This window comes from Tamandua tetradactyla, chromosome 14 (assembly GCF_023851605.1).
Source record: "Tamandua tetradactyla isolate mTamTet1 chromosome 14, mTamTet1.pri, whole genome shotgun sequence".
Lineage (NCBI taxonomy): Eukaryota > Metazoa > Chordata > Mammalia > Pilosa > Myrmecophagidae > Tamandua > Tamandua tetradactyla.
The window spans coordinates 58,611,125-58,634,463 of record NC_135340.1 but is presented as its reverse complement, the minus strand read 5'-3'; the positions used below and the strand labels follow the sequence as shown (position 1 = coordinate 58,634,463).

General features: G+C 37.7%; 1 protein-coding gene across 2 annotated transcripts in view; it reads right to left on the bottom strand.

Moving 5' to 3' along the window:
• Positions 1-23,339, bottom strand: part of GOLM2 (golgi membrane protein 2) — a 196,510-nt gene that overhangs the window by 145,336 nt on the left and 27,835 nt on the right. For both annotated transcript variants that reach the window (XM_077127715.1, XM_077127716.1), the window contains exon 2: positions 3,761-3,815. In XM_077127715.1, coding sequence (XP_076983830.1) covers positions 3,761-3,815 — 55 coding nt within the window. The remainder of the gene's footprint in view (positions 1-3,760; positions 3,816-23,339) is intronic.

The window sequence follows — 23,339 nt, the reverse complement described above, 5'->3', positions numbered from 1 at the left end:
TATTGAACAGGATGGACTTCCTTTGATAGTAGAACTAAGGCATGTTAGGGAATAGTGGAGTTGTTTTTCACAAGATTATAGTTAAGAAATGGGTTGACTGGAATCAGTATTTTTTTAAAGTTTTTATTGTAAAATATATATACAAAAAAGCAAAAAATTTCAAAGTATGTTGCAGCAAGTTGTTTGGTGTGGGTTACAGTTTCACAATTTCAGACTTCAAAGTTTGGTGTGGGTTACAGAGACTTCAAAGTTTGGTGTGGGTTACAGTTTCACAATTTCAGATTTTTCCTTCTAGCTGTTCCAAGACACTGGAGACTAAAATAAGTATCAGTCTAATGATTCAGCAGTCATACTCATTTAAGTCCAATCTTCTCTGTTTTAACTCCTTCTCCTGTGATCCTTCTCCCAATCTTGAGAAATATTTGGACTATGTCCATTCTAACTTTTTAATATTGGAAAGGGGTGTAGACAATATGGGACAGGAGGATGGAACTAGTTGATGTTCTTGAGAGGCTGACACCTTTGGATTTCAGAACTTACATCGTCTAGGAACCATCTGGAGGTTGTAGGTTTCTGGAAAGTAATCTTAGTGCATGCAACTTTTGTATAATCTCAGATAGAGCCCTAGGCATTCTTTACGGTTCATATGAATGGTGCTGGTTTGGGTTTGACAAACCATGGTAATCAGCAATATCTATCTGAAGGTTGCTTAAGAGTAGCCTCCAGAATAGCCTCTTGACTCTATTTTGAACTCTTCTAGCCACTGAACCTTATTTTGTTATGTTTCTTTCCCCTTTTTTGGTCAGGAAGGTGTTGTTGATCCCACAGTGTCAGGGCCAGGCTCATCCCTGGGAGTCATGTTCCACGTTGCCAGGAAGACTTTCACCCCTGGATGTCATGTCCCACGTAGGAGGGAGATGATTTTCCTTGCAGAGTTGAGTTGGGCTTAGAGAGAGAGAGGCCACATGTAAGCAACAAAAGAGGTTTGCTGGAAGTAACTCTTAAGGATAACGATAGGTAACTTAGCTTCCCTACTACAAAAATAAGTTTCTAATGAGCAAAGTTCAAGATCAAGAGATTGGCCTACTGACTTGGGAGTCCCTAATGTTTGACAGAGTATAGGGGTCTCCTTGGTGGGAAAGGTTAATAGCTCCATATTTTTTCTCCAGTCCTTCAAGGGAATTTGCCAGTACTTTTTATTATCTGTCCAACATACTCTGGTATGTATCTGGATATTATATTAAGCTACACAACATTACAAGCCCTCACTTTCATTCTGGGCTCCACATATTTGGGTTGTTTAAATGCTCTATCTAGACAGGTTGAGTTAGACTATGTTCTATAGAAAATTTAAGTTTTAGACAAAATAAATCTCTTTTTCTTTGGTCTCATACAGTAGGTGAGGTTCTAAAACACAGACAATATCATCCTTTATCCTGTATTCTGATTTACTCTAGTCCCAATCAGAACAGCTTCATTCTTATCCCTAATTGAAGCCTGATCTCTTTTTTGATTTCTTTAACAACTGCTGTATATAGCATGCTGATTTTCTGAGCTGCACAACTCCAACTCTGAGTCTGAGATGTCACATATGTACCCAAAGTTCTAGGGAAATACCAAGTTATACATATATAGCACAGCATCACAAAACCTAGAAATAACATTTACAGCTCCACACTAATGTGACCACTATAGCAGCTTAAAATCTAGGCCCCAATTTCCTTATAATTATTTTCTAAAAGACACCATATAATATTTATTCTTTTGTTTCTGGCTTATTCTGCACCATATAATGTCCGCAAGGTACATTCCCCTCATTGCACATACCTCATGACTTCATTCCTTTCTGTAGCCATACAATATTCCATCATATGTACATACCACCATAGAACCAGGTTTTTTTAAATTAATTTTTAAACTTTTAAAAAATATAGCAACAAACACAAACATTCTTATGATCATTCCATTCTACATACATAACCAGTAATTCACAATATCAACACATAGTTGTATATTCATCATCATGGTCACTTCTTAGAACATTTGCATCAATTCAGAAAAAGAAGTAAAAAGACAACAGAAAAAAATTCATGTACACCATGTCCCTTACCCTCTCCCTGTCAATGATCACTAGCATTTCAAGAACCAATTTTTAAAGCAAAAAAAAACTACTTCCATAAAAATTTGACCTCAAATTTTCTTTCAGAAATAGGCATAAAAATAAGATGAGACATTCAAAATAAATCACAAAATAAATCTATAAATAAGAATGCTAATTTATAATCTCAGAGATTAAAAATCAATTTTCACTACCTTTATTTGTAAGCAAACATTAACCACCCTAAGGTTTTTTAAAAGTCTTAGTGTCTTTCAATTCCATTATATGAAGTATTAATTTCAATGAAAAGAGTCAAATCTGGATTTTATAATCAACTTGTCATGAAATTTGTTTCAAAAGAAATACTTCCACAAGGTACAAAAGTTACAATAATGAAATTCAATCTTAAAAAGCCCAAGCTTCAGTGAATGAATCAAAACCAAAAACTTCATCCAGTTATTAGTTCAAATCAAAGTCTTTTACTCTGCTGAAGAGTATCATAAAAAATTTCAAAACATCTTACGATATACTTCAATACATTGGGTAAAATAAAGATTTTTACTCAAAAGCATGGATAGTCATTTTCTATGACATACTAGCAGAAGCCATAGGACTTCTAATCCAAGTGATCTATTATTATTTAATAAAAAATACACTCTGACGACAAGTAGAATCATCTGTAAAAACTGCAAACTAGTAGCAGCACCAACAGTGTGGCATTTTTTGTGCTACCTAGTAGATTTCCGTGCATCAAAAAGAATAGAACATGAACACAAATGCAAGAAAAACAAATCTGTATACCCAGGCAGCATTTCCAACAGGAAGTCAAAGCTATTCTAAATCACAGATGGTACAAAATTATTAATTTCTATTTAAGGGTTATAATATCAAATAATACATCATAATGGTTTTGTTAGCTGAGAGGCACAACTTTGCTAAACCACAAAACCAGCTCAGGTTGGCTTCTTCAAGAGGATGATAAAAGTAGACTATTTAATTCTACCTAATGAGGCTTAAAATGTTATGGGATAAAAGGATATTTACGAAAAGAAAAAAAAAGGATACGTATGAAATTAGAGTGCATGCATCATTCTTATCCACATATATAAACTTGGAGCCAGTGAATGCACAATTTTTAAAATAAAATATGTTGGAATGAAAGGGCTGAGTGAGAAGAGGGATGGTTCTCAAACCCCACACTCCAAAGGCCAGCAATGGTGTCAAGTAGTGTAAACAGACCATAGAGCGTGTTCTCCTTACCTATTTTTTTCTTTGAAGCTTTAGTATACCTCCTATCATTCCACCTAAGTAAATCTGTAAGTCACTATATATGAAAGTATAAGACAAGTTTCTTTCTGTTCCCAAGGTAACTAAAGCATTAAGTTTGGATGACCTGTCCAAAGTATCCGTAGTCCTGAATGGGTTATTTCACAGATTGGATACAGAACAAAGAGATCATCCCTCATTTTTTCCCTAAGATTTTTACGGCCCCGAGCCACAGCTCACTTTTCTTTGAGGATTCTTTTAACAACATTTCATTGCATGAACCCTGTCTACAGTATAAGATTAAGATTCAGACCTTAAATTTTAACTCACATATATTATATATAACACAACATTAAGCAATTTTTTATATCTTTAATCTGTAATTAAGTTGCTTACCCTTTAAATGATGTATGTCTGCCATTTGATATGATATGTTGTTCTGTAGTTTAACCTGAAAAAAAAAATTAAGGTTTCATTTTACCAAAGAATATGTAGTTTTTTTCTCACATTTATTTTATGTTCCTATTCACTTTGAGTTTGAGCATAACTGCATAATGAAAAAGTCTGATTAAGGTCTATATATATATATATATATATATATATTTTTTTTTTTTTTTGCATGGGCAGGCACCGGGAATTGAACCCGGGTCTCTGGCATGGTAGGCAGGAACTCTGACTCCTGCTGAGCCACCATGGCCTGCTCTAATTAAGGTATTTTTACCCCAACTCTTTCAAAAGAATTAGAGGCACATTCATTTTAAATTTGCACAAGAATCTTCATTTTACTTGATAGATAATGTAACAACTTTCAAACTTTTTAAGCTTGAGTTGACTACTGCCTAAGGATAAGCTTTTTCAAAATTGCAACAGAAAAGCCCTCTCACTACCTCTATATTAAGAAAAAAAATTCAATGCTTAGGAACACTGAATCAAAAGTAATCGGGGATGATGAAAAAAGTTTTGGTAATAGATGGTGATGACCGTAGCACAACCATGCAAATGTAATTAATACCACTTAATTCTATACTTAAAAATGATTGATCCCTGGTGACATGGGAAAAGACTCCCAGGGATGAATCCAGATCTGGCACCATGGGATCAACAATTACATTTTGACCAAAAGGGGTGAAGAAGTATAATTAATAAAGTATCAGTGGCAGAGAGAGTTCAAATACAGTTGAGAGGCTACTCTGGAGGTTGCTCTTACGCAAGCTTCAGGTAGACCTCGCTACCTGTCATAACCTGCCAAGCCCCAACCAAGACCATTCCAGCCAATCCTAAAGAACACCTAGGGCAATATATAAGATTCCACAAGGGTTCCAGGTACTAGAGTAACTTGTCAGAAACCTACAATCTCCAGATGGGTCCCTGGTCTAGGTAAATTCTGAAACCTAGCCCAGCCTCTCCAGAACATCAGATAGTTCCATCTCCCTATCCCATATGAGTGACTGACCCTTCCAATATCAAAAATTTAGAATTGCCCTAGCCCAAACAACTCCAAAGAGAGGTATGGAAAGAACAAAGGTAATGGTAGAATTATACATAGAAGATAGGACTTAACAAATGAATATGAATGCTGAATCATTAAATTGATATCTCTTTCAGTCTCCAGTATTTCAGAGAAGCTAGAAGTAAAAACCTAAAATTGTGAAATTGTAACCCACATCAAAGTCTGAAATACATTCTACAACTAATTGTCATGCTGTGCTTTGAAATTTATAGCTTTTTTGTACATATCCTATTGTTCACAAAAAAAAAAAAGAAGGAAAAAAAGTTAATTGTGATGACAAAGAAAGTATTTAAGCCCTCTAGCCTTCTATATTCTGGAGCAGCTAGAAGGAAAAATATAAGAGGATCGTATGGTAGCCCATGACAAACTCTGGGATCTATCCTGTAACCACCTTTTGAAGAGTACTTTGAAAACTATTGCTTTCTTATTTCTTTGCTTTGTATATATGTTATACTATACAAAAAAAAAGTTAAACAAAACAAAAGAAATGATTGAAGTGGGAAATTTTATGTTATATATGCAACTACAATAAATTTTTTAAAAGTAATTAACGCTGATTAAGCTCCCATAGAATAACAGTTACCACACAGGATCAGAGCCATGGTCACTGTCTTCCAGGAACCAGTACAAGAATACATTAAGAACTTAAAAGTATACCAAAATATGACTCAAATTAAGGAAATCTGAGATTTGAAAATTAAAGTAAGGTCTGGGATAAGCCAGGACCTCATACACGAAGAATCATTGGGTCTCAGTTCTTGTTTCGAACAGGTTTCACCTAATTATAAAATGCAAGTAGAGTATCACTATAAATGGGTTCTCTTGCCTATTCTGAAAGTCACTTTACCTTGAGGGACATAGGTAAATTCATGCCAATCAGACCAGCACAGTGAGTGGTAAAATGATTACAATAAATACCACCTCAATCTCTAATGAACAATTTTATTAACTTTTTATTTTGAAACAATTACGGATTCACAGGAAGTTACAAAGAATTAAAAGATGCTGACTATTCTTGACCCAGTTTCCCTCAATGGTGATATATCTTATCTAACTATAGTATAAGATCAAAAACAGAATATTGACATTGACATAAAGTATATTATAGTTCTATGTCATTTTATCACACGTGGAGATTTGTGTAACCAACACCATAATCAAAATACAAAACAATTCTTTCATCACAAACTTCTCTCTCATGATCTACTTTTATAGTCACATCCTGCCCCTACCATCCCTAACCCCTGGCAACCACTAATTTTTTCTACATTTCTGTAATTCTGTCATTTCAAGAATGTTATGTAGGGTGGGCCACAGTGGCTCAGCAGGCAAGAATGCTTGCCTGCCATGCCAGAGGACCTGGGTTCAATTCCCGGTGCCTGCCCATGTAAAAAAAAAAAAAAAAAAAGAGAATGTTATGTAAATGGAATTATAAAGTATGTGGGGAGTTTGGGGAAGATGGCAGAATAGGATAGGTTGAAATCACCCCAGCTCCAAGGAACAGCTACAGAAGGGATGGGTAGGTGACTGAGATGGCGATTCCAGGGTGTAAGTGACCTGGAAGGGACTTCTACACCACATAGGGAGGCCCTGATTGCAAAAGGTGAATAACTAAGAAGCAGGGAACTGGAGACCCTCTGGCTAGTGCAAACAGCCTAACACGCCCCTTCCCAAACAGACCCCAGAGCCCTCAGGAGTGCACGGATGGGGAGAGGGAGACTAGGAAGTAAGCCAAGCCACATTCCTTGAACATGCTATGCTTGCTGGAGCAGCCCTGTGACCTATGACTCACCTTACAGCCTGCACACCTGAACCCCGTCACCCACCCATAACATCCCAAGCTCCAAGCACCCCCACCCCACGCCCCACCCCAAGGGCGTGCATGCCTGCCCCAGCCCAGCCCATGTCTCCTGCACAATGCAGTCTTGCCCTGCCCCTCCCAAGATCCACCTCCCCCTCCCTGGCCCTTCAAGTAGTCACCAGTACATCCCTTCAAGTAGTCACCAGTACATCCCTTCATACCCAGGCTACACCCACACCAGCCCACACAGTCCTGCAATCCCATGCTGTGCCCCCCGCCCCCAGCTCTGCACACCTGTACATAAGTTTATGGCCCTCCCAGACATGCACATGTGCACATCCGTCAGTCATACTCCCCAGCTCTGGGCAAGCGCTGACCTGTACAGCCAAGCCACATCCACCCTCATGCCATGCAGGGGCAATCCCGGCCTGCTGCCCTTGAGGTCTGTGCATGTGCATACAAGGTCCCTGCCCCCCCAGACCCACAGTTACAATATCCCTGCTCATGGACACCCCCATATTCATACACTGACTTCTTGACCCCTGCACCCCAACCCCCTGTCCGACAAAAGTGCACACTTGTCTCATCCCCCAGCACAATCACCCTGTTCCCACACCTGACAGGAACTCACAGGCGAGGCTGTGCTACACAGGCCCTGCCCTGCCAAGCATGTATATATGCTCCAACTCCCTCTATACGTATGCACCGATGCCAGGCCACTGCCCACCTGGCGCCAGCCTCCCCACGCCACCCCAAGTCCCACAACCTTGGTGACCTGTGCCTACCCCTAAATCCTCTGACATCCACATCAAGGGACCTCTGGACATCTCCCACTGCACAAGGACATACCCACACTCTGTCTCCACCCCCATGCCCCAAACTTTTTTTTCATTGATCACTAGCATCTCAAACTAAATTTATTTTAACATTTGTTCCCCCTATTATTTATTTTTATTCCATATGTTCTACTCATTTGTTGACAAGGTAGATAAAAGGAGCATCAGACACAAGGTTTTCACAATCACACAGTCACATTGTGAAAGCTATATCATTATTCAATCATCCTCAAGAAACATGGCTACTGGAACACAGCTCTATATTTTCAGGCAGTTCCCTCCAGCCTCTCCATTACATCTTGAATAACAACGTGATATCTACTTAATGCGTAAGAATAACCTCCAGGATATCCTCTCAACTCTGTTTGAAATCTCTCAGCCATTGACACTTTGTCTCATTTCCCTCTTCCCCCTTTTGGTCGAGAAGGTTTTCTCAATTCCTTGATGCTGAGTCTCAGCTCATTCTAGGGTTTTCTCAATCCCTTGATGCTGAGTCTCAGCTCATTCTAGGGTTTTTCTCAATCCCTTGATGCTGAGTCTCCATTCATTCCAAGATCTCTGTCCCACGTTGCCAGGAAGGTCCACACCCCTGGGAGTCATGTCCCACGTAGAGAGGGGGAGGGTGGTGAGATCGCTTGTTGTGTTGGCTAGAGAGAGAGGCCACATCTGAGCAACAAAAGAGGCTCTCTTGGGAGTGACTCTTAGGCCTAAATTTTAAGTAGACTTGACCTATCCTTTGTGGGGTTAAGTTTCATATGAACAAACCCCAAGACTGGGGGCTCAGCCTATAGCTTTGGTTGTCCACACTGTTTGTGAGAATATCAAGAATTCAACTTGAGGAAGTTGAATTTCTCCCCATTCTCACCATTCCCAAAGGGGGCTTTGCAAATACTTTTCCACTCACTGATCAAATCACTCCGGGATTCATCGGGGCATCACTCTGGACAAATCAACAAAATCTCATGTCCTACCTGAGATTCCAAGTACTTACGGTGTTCAATCAAACTATCTACCTAAGTTATATTAGGAAATGCACTAGTCAAAATATAAATTTTGTACCAAATAAACATTTTTTGCTTTAGTCTCACACATAAGGTGAGATTTTAAAATATTGATTACCATCTATTTTCAGTACCCTGCAGTAATGACATTCCTTTGTTCTTCCTCAAGCAAAAACATTTTTAAAATGTGTACATTTAGTCACTATTATTATACACTCTAGGCATTCCTAGATTACACCATTTCAATCTTTAACATCTATCTTTCTTTCTGATTTTATTTATCATGCCCCAAACTTTGTACCACCTACCCAACACCCTGATACCCACAACCTCCACGTCCATGCGCCCACCCACATCCTACCTGCACTCCAGCCCCCATGCATCCATACAGCCTCTCCATCCACCTCCTACTACACTCTACCCCTCTGTGCCCAGTGCTGCACCCTGTTCCTGTGCTCCAAGGCCTCCCTGAGTTGCACCCCATACCTTCGGTTCTTGCACCTCCACAACTTCACAACCACACCCCATGATCACAGGCACCAGTGTAGTGTACCCAATCTGTGCCAACACCTATACTGCAACTCATTACTGCACGTCTTGCATGCCACATCCTGCTCCATATCCATATCACAAATACAAAGCTTTAGATTACTGTAGGAAATCCACTTCCAAAGTAAACGTATCAAGATATTTATTTGCCTGGAAGACAATAGAAGATCACTAAGCATATCATGAAGCAGCCAGATAGAGCCCTGCCTAACGAACAAATTAAAACATAGGAGGAGACAATGACTTTGAAACAACTAATCAAAGATATACATATAACCGTCCTAAATAAAATAGATGGGATGGTTAATGACATAAAGAAGCTCAGGAAGACATTAAAAGAGCATAAAGAAGAATTTGAAAGAATAAATAGAAAAAAAAGATGCTGTAGACCAAATAAAAAATATACTTGAGACATACAACAGTAGATTTGAAGAGGTAGAAGAAAGAATAAGTGAACCAGAGGACAAGACAAAGGATTGTGAAAATTCAAAACAGCAAATGGCAAAAAAGATGGAAAAATATGAATTGGATCTCAGGGAAATGATGGACAAAACAAAGCACACAAATATAAGAATCATTGGTGTCCCACAGGAGAAGAGAAAAGGGATAGTAAGAATAGTTGAGGATATAAAGGGGGGAAACTTCCCAACCCTTTTAAAGGACATAAATATGCAAATCAAAGAAGTACAATGAACTGCAAATAGAAAAAATCCAAACAGGCCTTCCCCAAGACACATACTAATCAGTCTGCCAGACGCTGAAAAGAAGCAGAAAATCCTGAAAGCAGCAAGAAAAAAAACAACCTTCTAAATAAAAGGGTATCTACATAAAACAGTTCAGGCTACGCAACTGGCTCTATGGAGGCAAGAAGGCAGTGGTATGATATATTTAAGATCAGAAAGAGAAAGACTTCCAGCCAAGAATTCTGTATCCAGCTAAACTGTCCTTGAAAACTGAGGGTGGGGGCTGGGGCTGGGGGAACTGAGGGAGAGATTAAAAAGTTCACAGACAAACAAATCCTGAAAGAATTTGTCAAAAGAGACAGGTAGTACAAAAAATACTAAAAGGGTTCTGCCAGTTGAAAAAAAAAGACAGAAAAGGGAGGTCTGGAGGAGGGTACAGAATTTAAATGTACTAGTAAGAGTCATTTAAAGGATAAAAAGAGAAAGAAGGAAAAGAATATATACAATTTTTGGTCCAAGATAGTGGCTTAGTAAGGTATGGGGTTTAGTTCAACCTCCAGAGCAGCTAGTAAATAGCCAGGAAAGTACAGAACAACTGCTGGGGCCACATCAATAACCAGACACGCAGTGTACACCAGTCTGGAAAAGCGGGACCAGCTGCAAGCCCACTAGAACCAGGAGACCCCCAAGACCCAGAGGCCAGCGCCCTTCCCCACAGGCTGGTTCCCAGAGGGGAAAGGAATGAGATTTTACTAACAGCAAGGGCTTAGTTCAACCAAGCTCCAATTTCAGAATTAATTAACAAATTCTGACTACTAAAAATAGGTTCCAAGCTCAGCTGGACTTTGAGTAAAAGCTGAGGTTGCTGGTTTCTGCACTGGTGCAGAGGAGGCAGGGCTGATGGAAAAAGAAAAAAAAAATAGTTTTTTTCTGGATTGGACGGCACAAAATACTTGAAAGGGTGTGTGCCCTGAAGGAAAGGAGGGAGTACATAGGACCTGAGATACACAGAGCAATGAACAACAACAACTTAAGCTCTTGACTGGCAAACCCAAGGAATGGGGTCCTGCTCTGAAAGGATTTTCTTTCCTATTCTTTTCTGTGGCTCTCTTTCTACAGCTTGACTGCTCTTTGGAAACAACTGCAAGGCTTCTCAGGCTCCAACTGCCCCAGTCAAGGGTGGAATTAAGCTTGTCTGAGAGCTTATCTGGAGGCTGTCTGGAGGAGAGGGGTGGGGCCCAACTCAGGTGGAATCCCTTCCTCAAGGAATTCAGACACCAGGGTCTGGAAAACTGAAGCAATTAAATCCAGCCTACAACCATTCCTCTGTCTCAACCACACCCCCAGCAGACAAAGTCTGCTGAAGTTAAAGGCACTGCATCACTTTATGCTGGTGGGATCCACAGGCAGATAAGCACCACATACTGGGCAGGATATGAAAAACACAGTCTAGAGCCTTCATAGGAAAGTCTTTCAACCTGCTAGGTCTCACCCTCAGAGAAAACAGATGCAGGTGACTCTTTCTTCCAGAAAGGAGGTCAATTTCATCTGGGAAAAGCTGACTAGGGTCTGTAATACCTAAGTAGACACCCCCTAAGGGAAAACAAAAAAAGGTACCTGTGGTACTTAGATTCAGTTGTCAACTTGGCCAGGTGAAGGCACCTAGCTCTGTTGCTGTGGACATAAGCCAATGGTACATGAACCTCATCCATTGCTCATTACATCTGCAGTTGGCTAGGAGGCATGCCTGCTGCAATGGATGATGTTTGACTTCATTGGTTGGTGCTAAAATGAGAGAGCACACGCAGCACGGCCCAAGCAACTCAGATTACCTCATCTCAGCACACCTCATCTCAGCATTTGCAGCTCAGCCAGGCCTTTGGAGATGCAGAAAGAAATCACCCCGGAGAAAGTTGTTGGAAACTAGAGGCCTGAAGAGAAGGCCAGAAGAGACCATCCTGTGCCTTCCCACATAAGAACCTCAGATGAAAGTTAGCTGCCTTTCCTCTAAAGAACTAACGAAATAAACCCCCTTTTATTAAAAGCCAATCTGTTTCTGGTGTGTTGCATTCCAGCAGCTAGCAAACTAAAACAGTACCATACAGGTAGGGAAAGAAAAAAAGAAAACAAGAACTGAAAAATTCTGATCTGTTAAATAAAACCTAAGCTAGAGGTCTATAATAAGCTAAACTGAATGTCAAAGAACAGATAGACAACAAAGTCAGCAAGAAAATCCTAGGTAAAAAAAGTGAAAACAATCTACAGAATAAATTAATTAAGGAAATTAAATGTCTAGGTACCAGCAAAAAATAACAAATCATACTAGGAAAATTAAAGATATGGCCCAGTCAAAGGAACAAACCAACAATTCAAATCAGATACAGGAGTTGAAACCATTCAGAATGATGGAACAGACAGAAAACCTCATTAAAAATCAAATCAATGATTTCAGGGAGGATACAAAGAAGGCAAAGGATGAACAAAATGAAGAAACTGAAAGTGTGAAAAACCAAATCACAGAACTTATGGCAATGAAAGCACAGTAGAAGAGATTTTAAAAAACAATGGAAACCAACAATGTGAGATTTCAAGAGGCAGAAGATAGGATTTGTGAACTGGAGGATGGGACATTTGAACTCTGACAATCAAAAGAAAATATAGGGAAAAGAAAGGAAAAATATGAGCAGGGGCTCAGGGAGTTGAATGACAAGATGAAGGACACTAACATATCTGTTGTGGGTGTCCCAGTTAGAGAAGAGAAGGGAAAAGGAGCAGAAAAATTAATGGAGGAAATTATCACTGAAAATTTCCCAACTCTTATGAAAGACTTAAAATTACCAATCCAAGAAGTGCAGCGTACCCCAAACAGAATAGATCCAAATAGATGTACTCCAAAACACTTACTAATCAGAATGTCAGATGTCAAAGACAAAGAGAGAATTTTGAAAGCAGCAAGAGAAAATCAATTCATCACATACAAGGGAGCATAATAAAACTATGCACAGATTTCTCAACAGAAACGATGACAGCAAGAAGACAGGAGTTTAATATACCTAAGATACTAAAAGAGAAAAAATGCCAACCACGAATTCTATACCCAACAAAACTGTCCATCAAAAATGATGGGGAGGGCAGGCCACAGTGACCTACAAAGTTCTTGCCTGCCATGCCAGAGACTTAGGTTTGATTCCCAGTGCCTATCCATGCCAAAAAAAATGGGGGGGGGGGGGGATTAAAACATTTTCAGACAAAAAGTCGCTGAGAAAATCTGTGACCAAGAGATTGGCTCTGCAAGAAATACTAAAGGGAACAGCAGAGACAGACAGGAAAAGGCAGGAGAGAGAGGTGTGCAGAAGAGGGTAGAAATGAAGACTATCAGTAAAGGTAAAAATAAGAAAAATTAGATATGACATATAAAATCCAAAAGACAAAATGGTAGAGGAAAGTACTGATTTACAGTAATAACACTAAATGTTAATTGATTAAACTCCCCAATCAAAAGACATAGACTGGCAGAATGGATTGATAAAGAGGACCCATCTATATGCTGTCTACAACAGACACGTTTTAGACCCAAGGATAAACACAGGTTGAAAGTGGAAGGTTAGGAAAAGATATTTCATGCAAATAACAAACAGAAAAGAGCAGAAGTAGCCATACTAATATCCAACAAATTAGACTTCAGTTGTAAAACAATTAAAAGAGACAAAGAAGGACACTATGTATTAATAAAAGGAACAATTCAACAAGAAGACATAACAATCACTAATATCTACGCACTAAGTCAGAGTGCTCCAAAATACATGAGGCAAATACTGAAAAGACAAATGGACACATCTACCATAAAAGAAGGAGACTTCAAGTCCCCACTCTCATCAATGGACAGAACACCTAGACAGAAGATCAATAAAAAATCTAAGAATTTGAATAATACAATAAACAAACTAGACTTAATAAGCATTTAAAGAACATTATAGCAGGATACACCTTTTTCTCAAGCACTCATGGATCATTCTCAAGGATAGACTATATGCTGGGCCACAAAGCAAGTCCCAATAAATTTTAAAAGATTGAAATCACACAAAAAGCTTTCTCAGATCATAAAGGAATGAAGCTGAAAATTAATAATAGGCAGAGTTCCAGAAAATCCACAAATACATGAAGGCTCAACAACACACTCTTAAACAACTAGTGGGTCAAGGAAGAAATTACAAGAAAAATCAGTAAATATCTCAAGGCAAATGAACATGAAAATACAACATATCAAAATTAATAGGATGCAGCAAAGGCAGTGCTACAAGGGAAATTTACTACCCTTAATGCCTATATGAAAAAAGAAGAAAGAGGGCAGGCCATGGTGGCTCAACAGGCAAAGTTCTTCCCTGCTATGCCAGAGACCCAGGTTCTATTCCTGGTGCCTGCCCATGCAGGAAAAAATAAGAAGAAAAAAGAGCAAAAATCGAGGAATTAACTGTTCACTTGGAAGAACTAGAGAAGGAACAGCAAAGTAACCCCATAGCAAGCAAAAGGAAAGAAATAACAAAGATTAGAACAGAAATAAATGAAACTGAGAGCATGAAAACAATTGAGATAATCAACAAAGCCAGAAGTTGGTTCTATGAGAAAATCAATAAGATTGATGGACCCTTAGTTAGTGAGGTTGACAAAAGAAGAAGAGAGCAGATACAAATAAATAAAATCAGAAACGGAAAAGGAGACATAACCACTGACCCCACAGAAACAAAGGAGGTAATGAGAGGATACCATGAACAACTGTATGCTAATAAACTAGACAATGTAGATGAAATGAACAACTTCCTAGATAGGCATGAACAACCAACATGAACTCAAGAAGAAATATATGACCTCAACAAACCAATCACAAGTACAGAAACTGAATTAGTCATTAAGAAGCTCCCAAAAAAGAAACGTCCAGGACCAGATGGCTTCACATGTGCATTCTACCAAATACTGAATAAAGAATTAGGTACAATCCTGCTCAAATGCTTCAGAAAAATTGAAGAGCAGGGAAGGCTATCTAATGCATTCTATGAAGCCAACATCACCCTCATATCAAAGCCAGACAAAAATATTACAAAAAAAAGAAAACTACAGACCAATCCCTCTAATGAATAGAGATGCAAAAATCCTCAACAAAATCCCTGCAAACAAATCCAGTAGCACATTAAAAGAATTATACACCATGACCAAGTAAGATTCATTCCAGGTATGCAAGGTTGATTCAATATAAGAAAATCAATTAATGTAATAAGCCATACCAAAAAATCAAAGCAGAAAAACCACATAATCATCTCGATTGATGCAGAAAAGGCATTTGACAAGATTCAACATCCTTTCCTGTTGAAAACACTTCAAAGGATAGGAATACAAGGGAACTTCCTTAAAATGATAAAGGGAATATATGAAAAACCCACAGCTAATATCATCCTCAATGGGGAAAAACTGAAAACTTTCCCCCTAAGATCAGGAACAAGACAAGGATGTCCACTTTCACCACTGTTATTCAACATCGTGTTGGAAATTCTAGTCAGAGCAATTAGACAAGAAAAAGAAATACAAGGCATCAAAATTGGAAAGGAAGAAGTAAAACTATCACTGTTTGTAGATGATATGATACTATACGTCGAAAACCCTGAAAAATCCACAGCAAAACTACTAGAGCTAATAAATGAGTACAGCAAAGTGGCAGGTTACAAGATCAACATTCAAAAATTTGCAGTGTTTCTATACACTAGTAATGAACAATCTGAGGGGGAAATCAAGAAACGAATTTCATTTACAATTGCAACTAAAAGAATAAAATACTTAGGAATAAATTTAACTAAAGAGACAAAAGATCTATACAAAGAAAATTACAAGAAACTGTTAAAAGAAATCACAGAAGACCTAAATAGATGGAAGGGCAAACCATGTTCATGGACTGGAAGACTAAATATAGTTAAGATGTCAATTCTACCTAAATTGATTTACAGATTCAACGCAATACCAATCAAAATCCCAAAAACTTACTTTTCAGAAATAGAAAAACCAATAAGCAAATTTATCTGGAAAGGCAGGGTGCCCCAAATGGCTAAAAGTATCTTGAGGGAAAAAAACGAAGCTGGAGTCTCACGCTGCCTGACTTTAAGGCATATTATGAAGCCACAGTGGTCAAAACAGCATGGTACTGGCATAAAGAGAGATATATTGACCAATGGAATTGAATAGAGTGCTCAGATATAGACCCTCTCATCTATGGACATTTGATCTTTGATAAGGCAGTCAAGCCAACTCACCTGGGACAGAACACTCTCTTCAATAAATGGTGCCTAGAGAACTGGATATCCATATGCAAAAGAATGAAAGAGGACCCTATACAATACCCTATCTCATACCCTATACAAAAGTTAACTCAAAATGGATCAAAGATCTAAACATTAGGTCTAAGACCATAAAGCAGTTAGAGGAAAATGTAGGGAGATATCTTATAAATCTTATAATTGGAGGCAGTTTTATAGACCTTACACCTAAAGCAAGAGCACTGAAGAAAGAAAGAAAGAAATGGGAGCTCCTCAAAATTAATCACTTTTGTGCATCAAAGAACTTCATCAAGAAAGTAAAAAGACAGCCTACACAATGGGAGACAATATTTGGAAACGACATATCAGATAAAGGTCTAGTATCCAGAATTTATAAAGAGATTGTTCAACTCAACAACAAAAAGACAGCCAATCCAATTACAAAATGGGAAAAAGACTTGAACAGACACTTCTCAGAAGAGGAAATACAAACGGCCAAAAGGCACATGAAGAGATGTTCAACGTCCCTGGCCATTAGAGAAATGCAAATCAAAACCACAATGAGATATCATCTCACACCCACCAAAATGGTCATTATCAACAAAACAGAAAATGACAAGGGCTGGAGAGAATGTGGAGAAAGAGGCACACTTATTCACTGTTGGTGGGAATGTCAAATGGTGCAACCACTGTGGAAGGCAGTTTGGCGGTTCCTCAAAAAGCTGAATATAGAATTGCCATATGACCCAGCAATATCATTGCTAGGATCTACTCAGAGGACTTAAGGGCAAAGACACAAACGGACATTTGCACACCAATGTTTATAGCAGCATTATTTACAATTGCAAGGAGATGGAAACAGCCAAAATGTCCATCAACAGTTGACTAAACAAACTGTGACATTTACATAAGATGGAATACTATGCAGCTGTAAGACAGAATAAAGTTATGAAGTATGTAACAACATGAATGGACCTTAAGGACATTATGCTGAGTGTGATTAGTCAGAAATAAAAGCACAAATACTGTATGGTCTCACTGATATGAACTGACATTAGTGAATAAACTTGGAATATGTCATTGGTAACAGAGACCATCAGAAGATAGAAATAGGGTAAGATATTGGGTAATTGGAGCTGAAGGGATACAGATTGTGCAACAGGACTGGATACAAAAACTCAGAAATGGACAGCACAATACTACCTAACTGTAATGTAATTATGTTAAAACACTGACTGAAGCTGCATGTGAGAATGATAGAGGGAGGAGGGCTGGGGACATAAATGAAATCAGAAATAAAGATAGATGTTAAAGATCGAGATGGTATAATCTAGGAATGCCTAGAGTGTATAATAATAGTGAAATGTACAATGTACAAATTTTAAAAATGTTTTTGCATGAGGAAGAACAAAGGAATGTCATTATTGCAGGGTGCTGAAAATAGATGATAATTAATACTTTAAAATGTCACCTTATGTGTTAGACTAAAGCAAAAAATGTTTATTACAAAATTTATATTTTGACTAGAGCATTTCCTAGTATAACTCATGTAGATAGTTTAATTGAATGTCATAAGTACTTGGAATCTCAGGTAGCACATGAGATTTTGTTGGTTTGTCCAGAGTGATGCCCCGATGAATCCCAGAATGATTTGATCAGTGACTGGAAAAGTATTTGCAAGCCCCCTTCGGAAAATGGTGAGAGTGAGGAGAAATTCAACTTCCCCACGTTGAATTCTTGATATTCTCACAAGCAGTGTGGACAACCTAAGCTATAGGCTGAGCCCCCAGTCTTGGGGTTTGTTCACATGAAACTTAACCCCACAAAGGATAGGTCAAGTCTACTTAAAATTTAGGCCTAAGAGTCACCCCCAAGAGAGCCTCTTTTGTTGCTCAGATGTGGCCTCTCTCTCCAGCCAACATGACGAGCAGTCTCACCACCCTCCCCCTCTCTGCATGGGACATGACTCCCAGGGGTATGGACCTTCCTGGCAACGTGGGACAGAGATCCTGGAATGAGCTGAGACTCAGCATCAAAGGACTGAGAAAAACCCTAGAATGAGCTGAGAATTAACATCAAGGGATTGAGAGAACCTTCTCGACCAAAGGGGGAAGAGTGAAATGAGACTAAGTGTCAATGGCTGAGAGATTCCAAACAGAGTTGAGAGGTTATCCTGGAGGTTATTCTTATGCATTAAGTAGATATCACCTTGTTGTTCAAGATGTAGTGGAGAGGCTGGAGGGAACTGCCTGAAAATGTAGAGCTGTGTTCCAGTAGCCATATTTCTTGGGGATGACTGAATAATAATATAGCTTTCACAATGAGACTCTGTGAATGTTAAAATCTTGTGTCTGATGCTCCTTTATCTACTATATCAACAGAAGTGTAGAACATATGGAATAAAAATTAAATAATAGGGGGAACAAATGTTAAAATAGATTCAGTTTGAAATGCTAGTGGTAAATGAAAGCGAGGGTAAGGGGTATGGTATGTATAATCTTTTTTTTCTCTATTATCATTTTATTTCTTTTTCTGTTGTCTTTATTTTTTTCTAAATTGATGCAAATGTACTAAGAAATGATGAATATGCAACTATGTGATGATACTAAGAATTACTGATTGTATATGTAGAATGGAATGATATCTTAATGTTTTGTTTGTTAATTTTTTTTAATTAATAAAAAAAAAGTTTTTTAAAAAAAGTCATCTTATTTCTTCTCTCCCCCCAGGAATATCAGAAATGAGAATTTCATGAGAACAAAAACTGTCTCTCATTCATCCCTTTGACCCAGCACCTGGTGTACTGCCTGATACTCATAGGCAATGAATGTCTGTTGAATGACTCACCAGATTTTATCCTTCATATGTTTGTACTACATATTCTTCTACTTTAAGTTGTGCTTTATCCATATTTGTATAATTTTAATTCTCATTCAAGACTTCCTTTGAACTCTCTCATTTATCTCCTCTGATCACCTTCACTGCTTTAGGCTTTACTTTCCCTTTCAATGACACGTTTCTCTGGGATTTGATGTCCATCTTTAATAAGCTGATTATCTTTGCTCTGTTTGGCCTTTTCAATATTAATTTATTAAAATGTGTTTACTATCATTTCTGAAGGACCCTTTCTCTTCTTCACTATAGACTTAAGTGGCTTCCTTCTAAGGGATATGTTCTTTATCTCTTTTTCAAGGTAGGAATTATCTTATAATCTGATATTTTCCAATAGCACTTCTTATTCAACCCCAGCTACAACTATTTTCCTTTAATCTTACTCCCTCCAATACCTGAAACTTAATCTGCTTCTACCACCTCTTTCTGAAGCTCTTTTAAATGCCTTCCCCATCCCACTACATGGCTTCTCTGAATTAATTTTTATAACTGTTACCAGCTCAGTTGCTCAGCTGATGCCCAGGACGGCCCAGGAATTTTTATTTTAAAAAGCTAAAGTGATTCTGATAGACAGGTTTAGCAACCACTCACCTATATTGTATGTCTTCAGCTGGCATCTAAAACCATCTGGATCAAAATGGAATAGCATAAACAGTAATTAACAGGTATTAAATTGCTTATTTTGTACCAAGTCTTGCAATAAATGCTTCAAAATGTTTTTTCTTATTTGATCCTCACAACTAGTCTATGAAAGAGCATAATTATTTTCTCCATTTCACAGGCGAGAAAACAGTGTTAGGTGATATACCTACAGCATATTCAAGATATTCTCCCAGGAAGTCCCAGTCCAGAGTCTGTACTCCTAATTGCTGTGCAAATACTAGACCTTATAGGTAATTAACCTTTTTTTTTACTACTCTTACATTTCACACAAATCATGCAGTCAATATTCCAAACACACCTGCAACTTCTACTTGATTTATTAAAGAGTAAGCCTCTCGTTAAGCAAGTTCTAGTATAATCCATACTCACACTTAAATTTTTAAAGAGAATAAGCAAAGTCTTTGGTCTTGGTTGGCTAAGATGAATCAACACAAATAAGTTTATTTGTTCACTCATTCATTTACTTATACAGTCATTTATAAAGCACTTATTTAGTATGGACTATGTGCTAGGCCTTGGGATACAAAGTATTTGGTCTTTTCTGTTAAGAATCAACAAAGTTTTGGCAATGGAAGGTGGGGATGATTGCGCAACATTGTGAACATAATTATGTCACTGGATTGTATCTTAAAAATGGTAAAAATGGCAAGTTTTGTGTCATATATAAAAAAATAATTTTTTTAAAAAAGAAGAATCACAAAGAATAACTACAGTGTTTGTTTAATCATTCATTACATCAGTCACAAAGAAAATATTTATTTAATTCTTACTAAGTGAAAGATAATGCTGTGTCAAGAGATACAGCAGTAAACAAGAGATCCAGGATCCCAGCCTTCACAGAGCTTAAAATCCAACAAGGAAGGCCAGTAATTAATTATAAATGTGCAGTGTTTTGGGTAAGGAATTGCAATGGAAGCATATGATGGGAAAAACTAACCTATTCTGAAGGTTATGAAAAGGCTTTCCTTAAGAATGGATGATTAAACTGAGATCTGGAATACACGTAGGAATCATCAAGGGTAAACAGGGCAAGGGGAAAAGGAAACATTCCATCCAGAGAACACCATGAAGAAGATCCCAAGGTAGAAAACCACATTGTATATTTGAGAAAGTAAAAGATAAAACATGTATGCATAACTGTCACAGAAACTTACAAAGGAGAAGGAAAGTTTGGAGATATGAAGATAAACAAAGATCATTTTAAGAACTTATTAAAATTTTGGATTCCAATTCAAGGATAATGAGAAGTCATTGAAGCTTTTCTTTTTCACGATAGCTTTATTGAGATATTTCACATACAATTCAACCACTTAAAGGGAACGAATCAACAGATTTCTTACTTATTGAGAATTTGCAACCATTACAATAATCAATTTCAGAACACTTTCACCATCCCAAGCACTGACTTTTTTTTTTTTTCTTTTTTGGGGGCCGGGAATCAACCCTGGGTCTCCCACATGGCAGGTGAAGCATTCTACTACCAAGCCACCCATGAACCTAAAACACTGACATTTTAAGAATTTTAAAGTATTTTTTAAAAGATCTTGATTTACAATATATATAAATCAAAATTCTGTCTTTTTCTTAATTATAATTAAAATATTAACTAAAGTCCACAGTTTACATTGGGTTCACTGTGTTGTACACTCTTATACTTGTTTTTATTTAAATCTAGCAATATATATATATAACATAAAATCTCCCCTTTTAACCATTTTCACATATATAATTCAATGATGTTTACATTCACAATGTTTGTGCTACCATCACCACCATCCATTACCAAAACCTTTTCATCACCTCAAACAGAAACTCTTCACCTAAGTATTAATTTCCCATTCCCTATCTCCTCCCCCAACTCCTAGTAACTTATTTGCTTATTCTAATTATTTCATATCAGTGAGATCATATAATATTTATCCTTTGGTGTTCAGCTTATTTCACTCAACATGATGTTTTCAAGGTTCATCCATATTATCACACATATCAGAACTTCATTTCTTTTTATGGCTGAATAATTTTCCATCATACCTACATACCTCATTTTATTCATCCTTTCATCTGTTGATGGATACTTGAGTGCTTCCATCTGTTGGCAACTGCAAAAATGCTTTATTTTTTTATTATGTTGCTTGTGCTTTTGGTGTAAAGTCTAAGAAACCATTACCTAACACAAGGTTCTGAGAAGCTTCCCTATGTTTTCTCCTAGGAATTTTATAGTTTGGCTTTTTATATTTAGGTCTTTGATCCATTTTTAGTTAATTTTTGTATGCAGTGTGAGATACGGGTGCACCTTCATTATTTTGTATAAGGATATCCAGTTTGCCCAGTTGCATTTGTTGAAGAGTCTATTCTTTCCTCACTGAGTGGACTTGACACTCTTGTCAAAAATCACTTGGCCATAGGTGAGAGGCTTTATTTCTGAACTCAGTTCAATTCCATTGATCTGTATGTCTGTCCTTGTGCCAGTACAAGTTCTTTGGATTACTGCAGTTTTATAATAAGTTTTAAACTCAGGAAGTGTGAGCCCTCCAACTTTGCTCCCCTTTTTAAAGATACTTTTTGCTATTTAAGACCCCTTACCTTTCCATATAAATTTGAGGACTAACTTTTCAATTTCTGCAAAGAAGGCAGATGGAATTTTGACTGGAATCATATTGAATCTGTAAATTGCTTTGGGAAGAATTGACATGCTAAACATATTTAGTCTCCCAATCCAATGACACGGAATGTCCTTCCATTTATTTAGATCCTTGATTTGTTTTAGCCAATAAGCAAAGAGAGAGGAAGAGAAAGTAACTAAAGCAGAGACATGAAAGCATGAAACAGCAAGATGCATGTGAAGATCTTTATTAGTTAAGGACAGCAGGAATGCAAAACAGAGACATGGTAAGAGAAAAGACGGAAAATAAAAGCAGAGCTTAGATCATGAAGGACCTTGAATGTTAGACTAAGGAACTTGAACCTTAAAGGTTCTTAGAGATTAAACTAATTACCTTCCTTTGCTCAGAGTAGCTGAAGAAAATCACAAAAACAATAGATAAGTAGGAGTATTAATTCACATTCATCAACCCTCAATGGCAGAGTCAACACTGCCTACAATCTTACTATATGAACCATTCTCCACAAGGCCTGTTTTTAATCTTACCATTCTCTTCTTACCTCCAACTCATCCCTCTCACTCCATTCCATATCACTATTAGTAGAAGACCATATCTACCACTTCACAAAGGAAACAAGACACCGAACAGAACAACCCCATCAAATCTATAAACCTATCTATCTACTTCTGTACCCATCAGTTTTTCCTATCCTCCTATGACCTTAAATATATACATATATATCTCATTCCCCTCCTGATCCTTAAAAATTAAATAATTAATTCTCAATGTCAGCTATCAACTCCTCTCTTTTATTACCATTCTTGAAAAGATTGTAGTGATTGCAGCCTTTAATGACTCACTTTTCGTTCACTCAAGGCTTTTGCTCTGGTTTTCATTCCCACTATTAAACTTAAACTGCTCTTGCCAAAAGTCACCACTGGCCACCATATAGCTAAATCCAATGGATACTCCTCATTACTTATTTGCTTGACCTCTCAGTAGCAATGAACATTAATGACTCTTCCTGAAAACTCTTTTCCCTTGACCTAAATGATACCACACTACTCTACTTTTCTCTTCCTCTCTCTCTGGCTACTCTTTCTTCATTAAAGCCTGCAATTATAACTACATGTTGAAA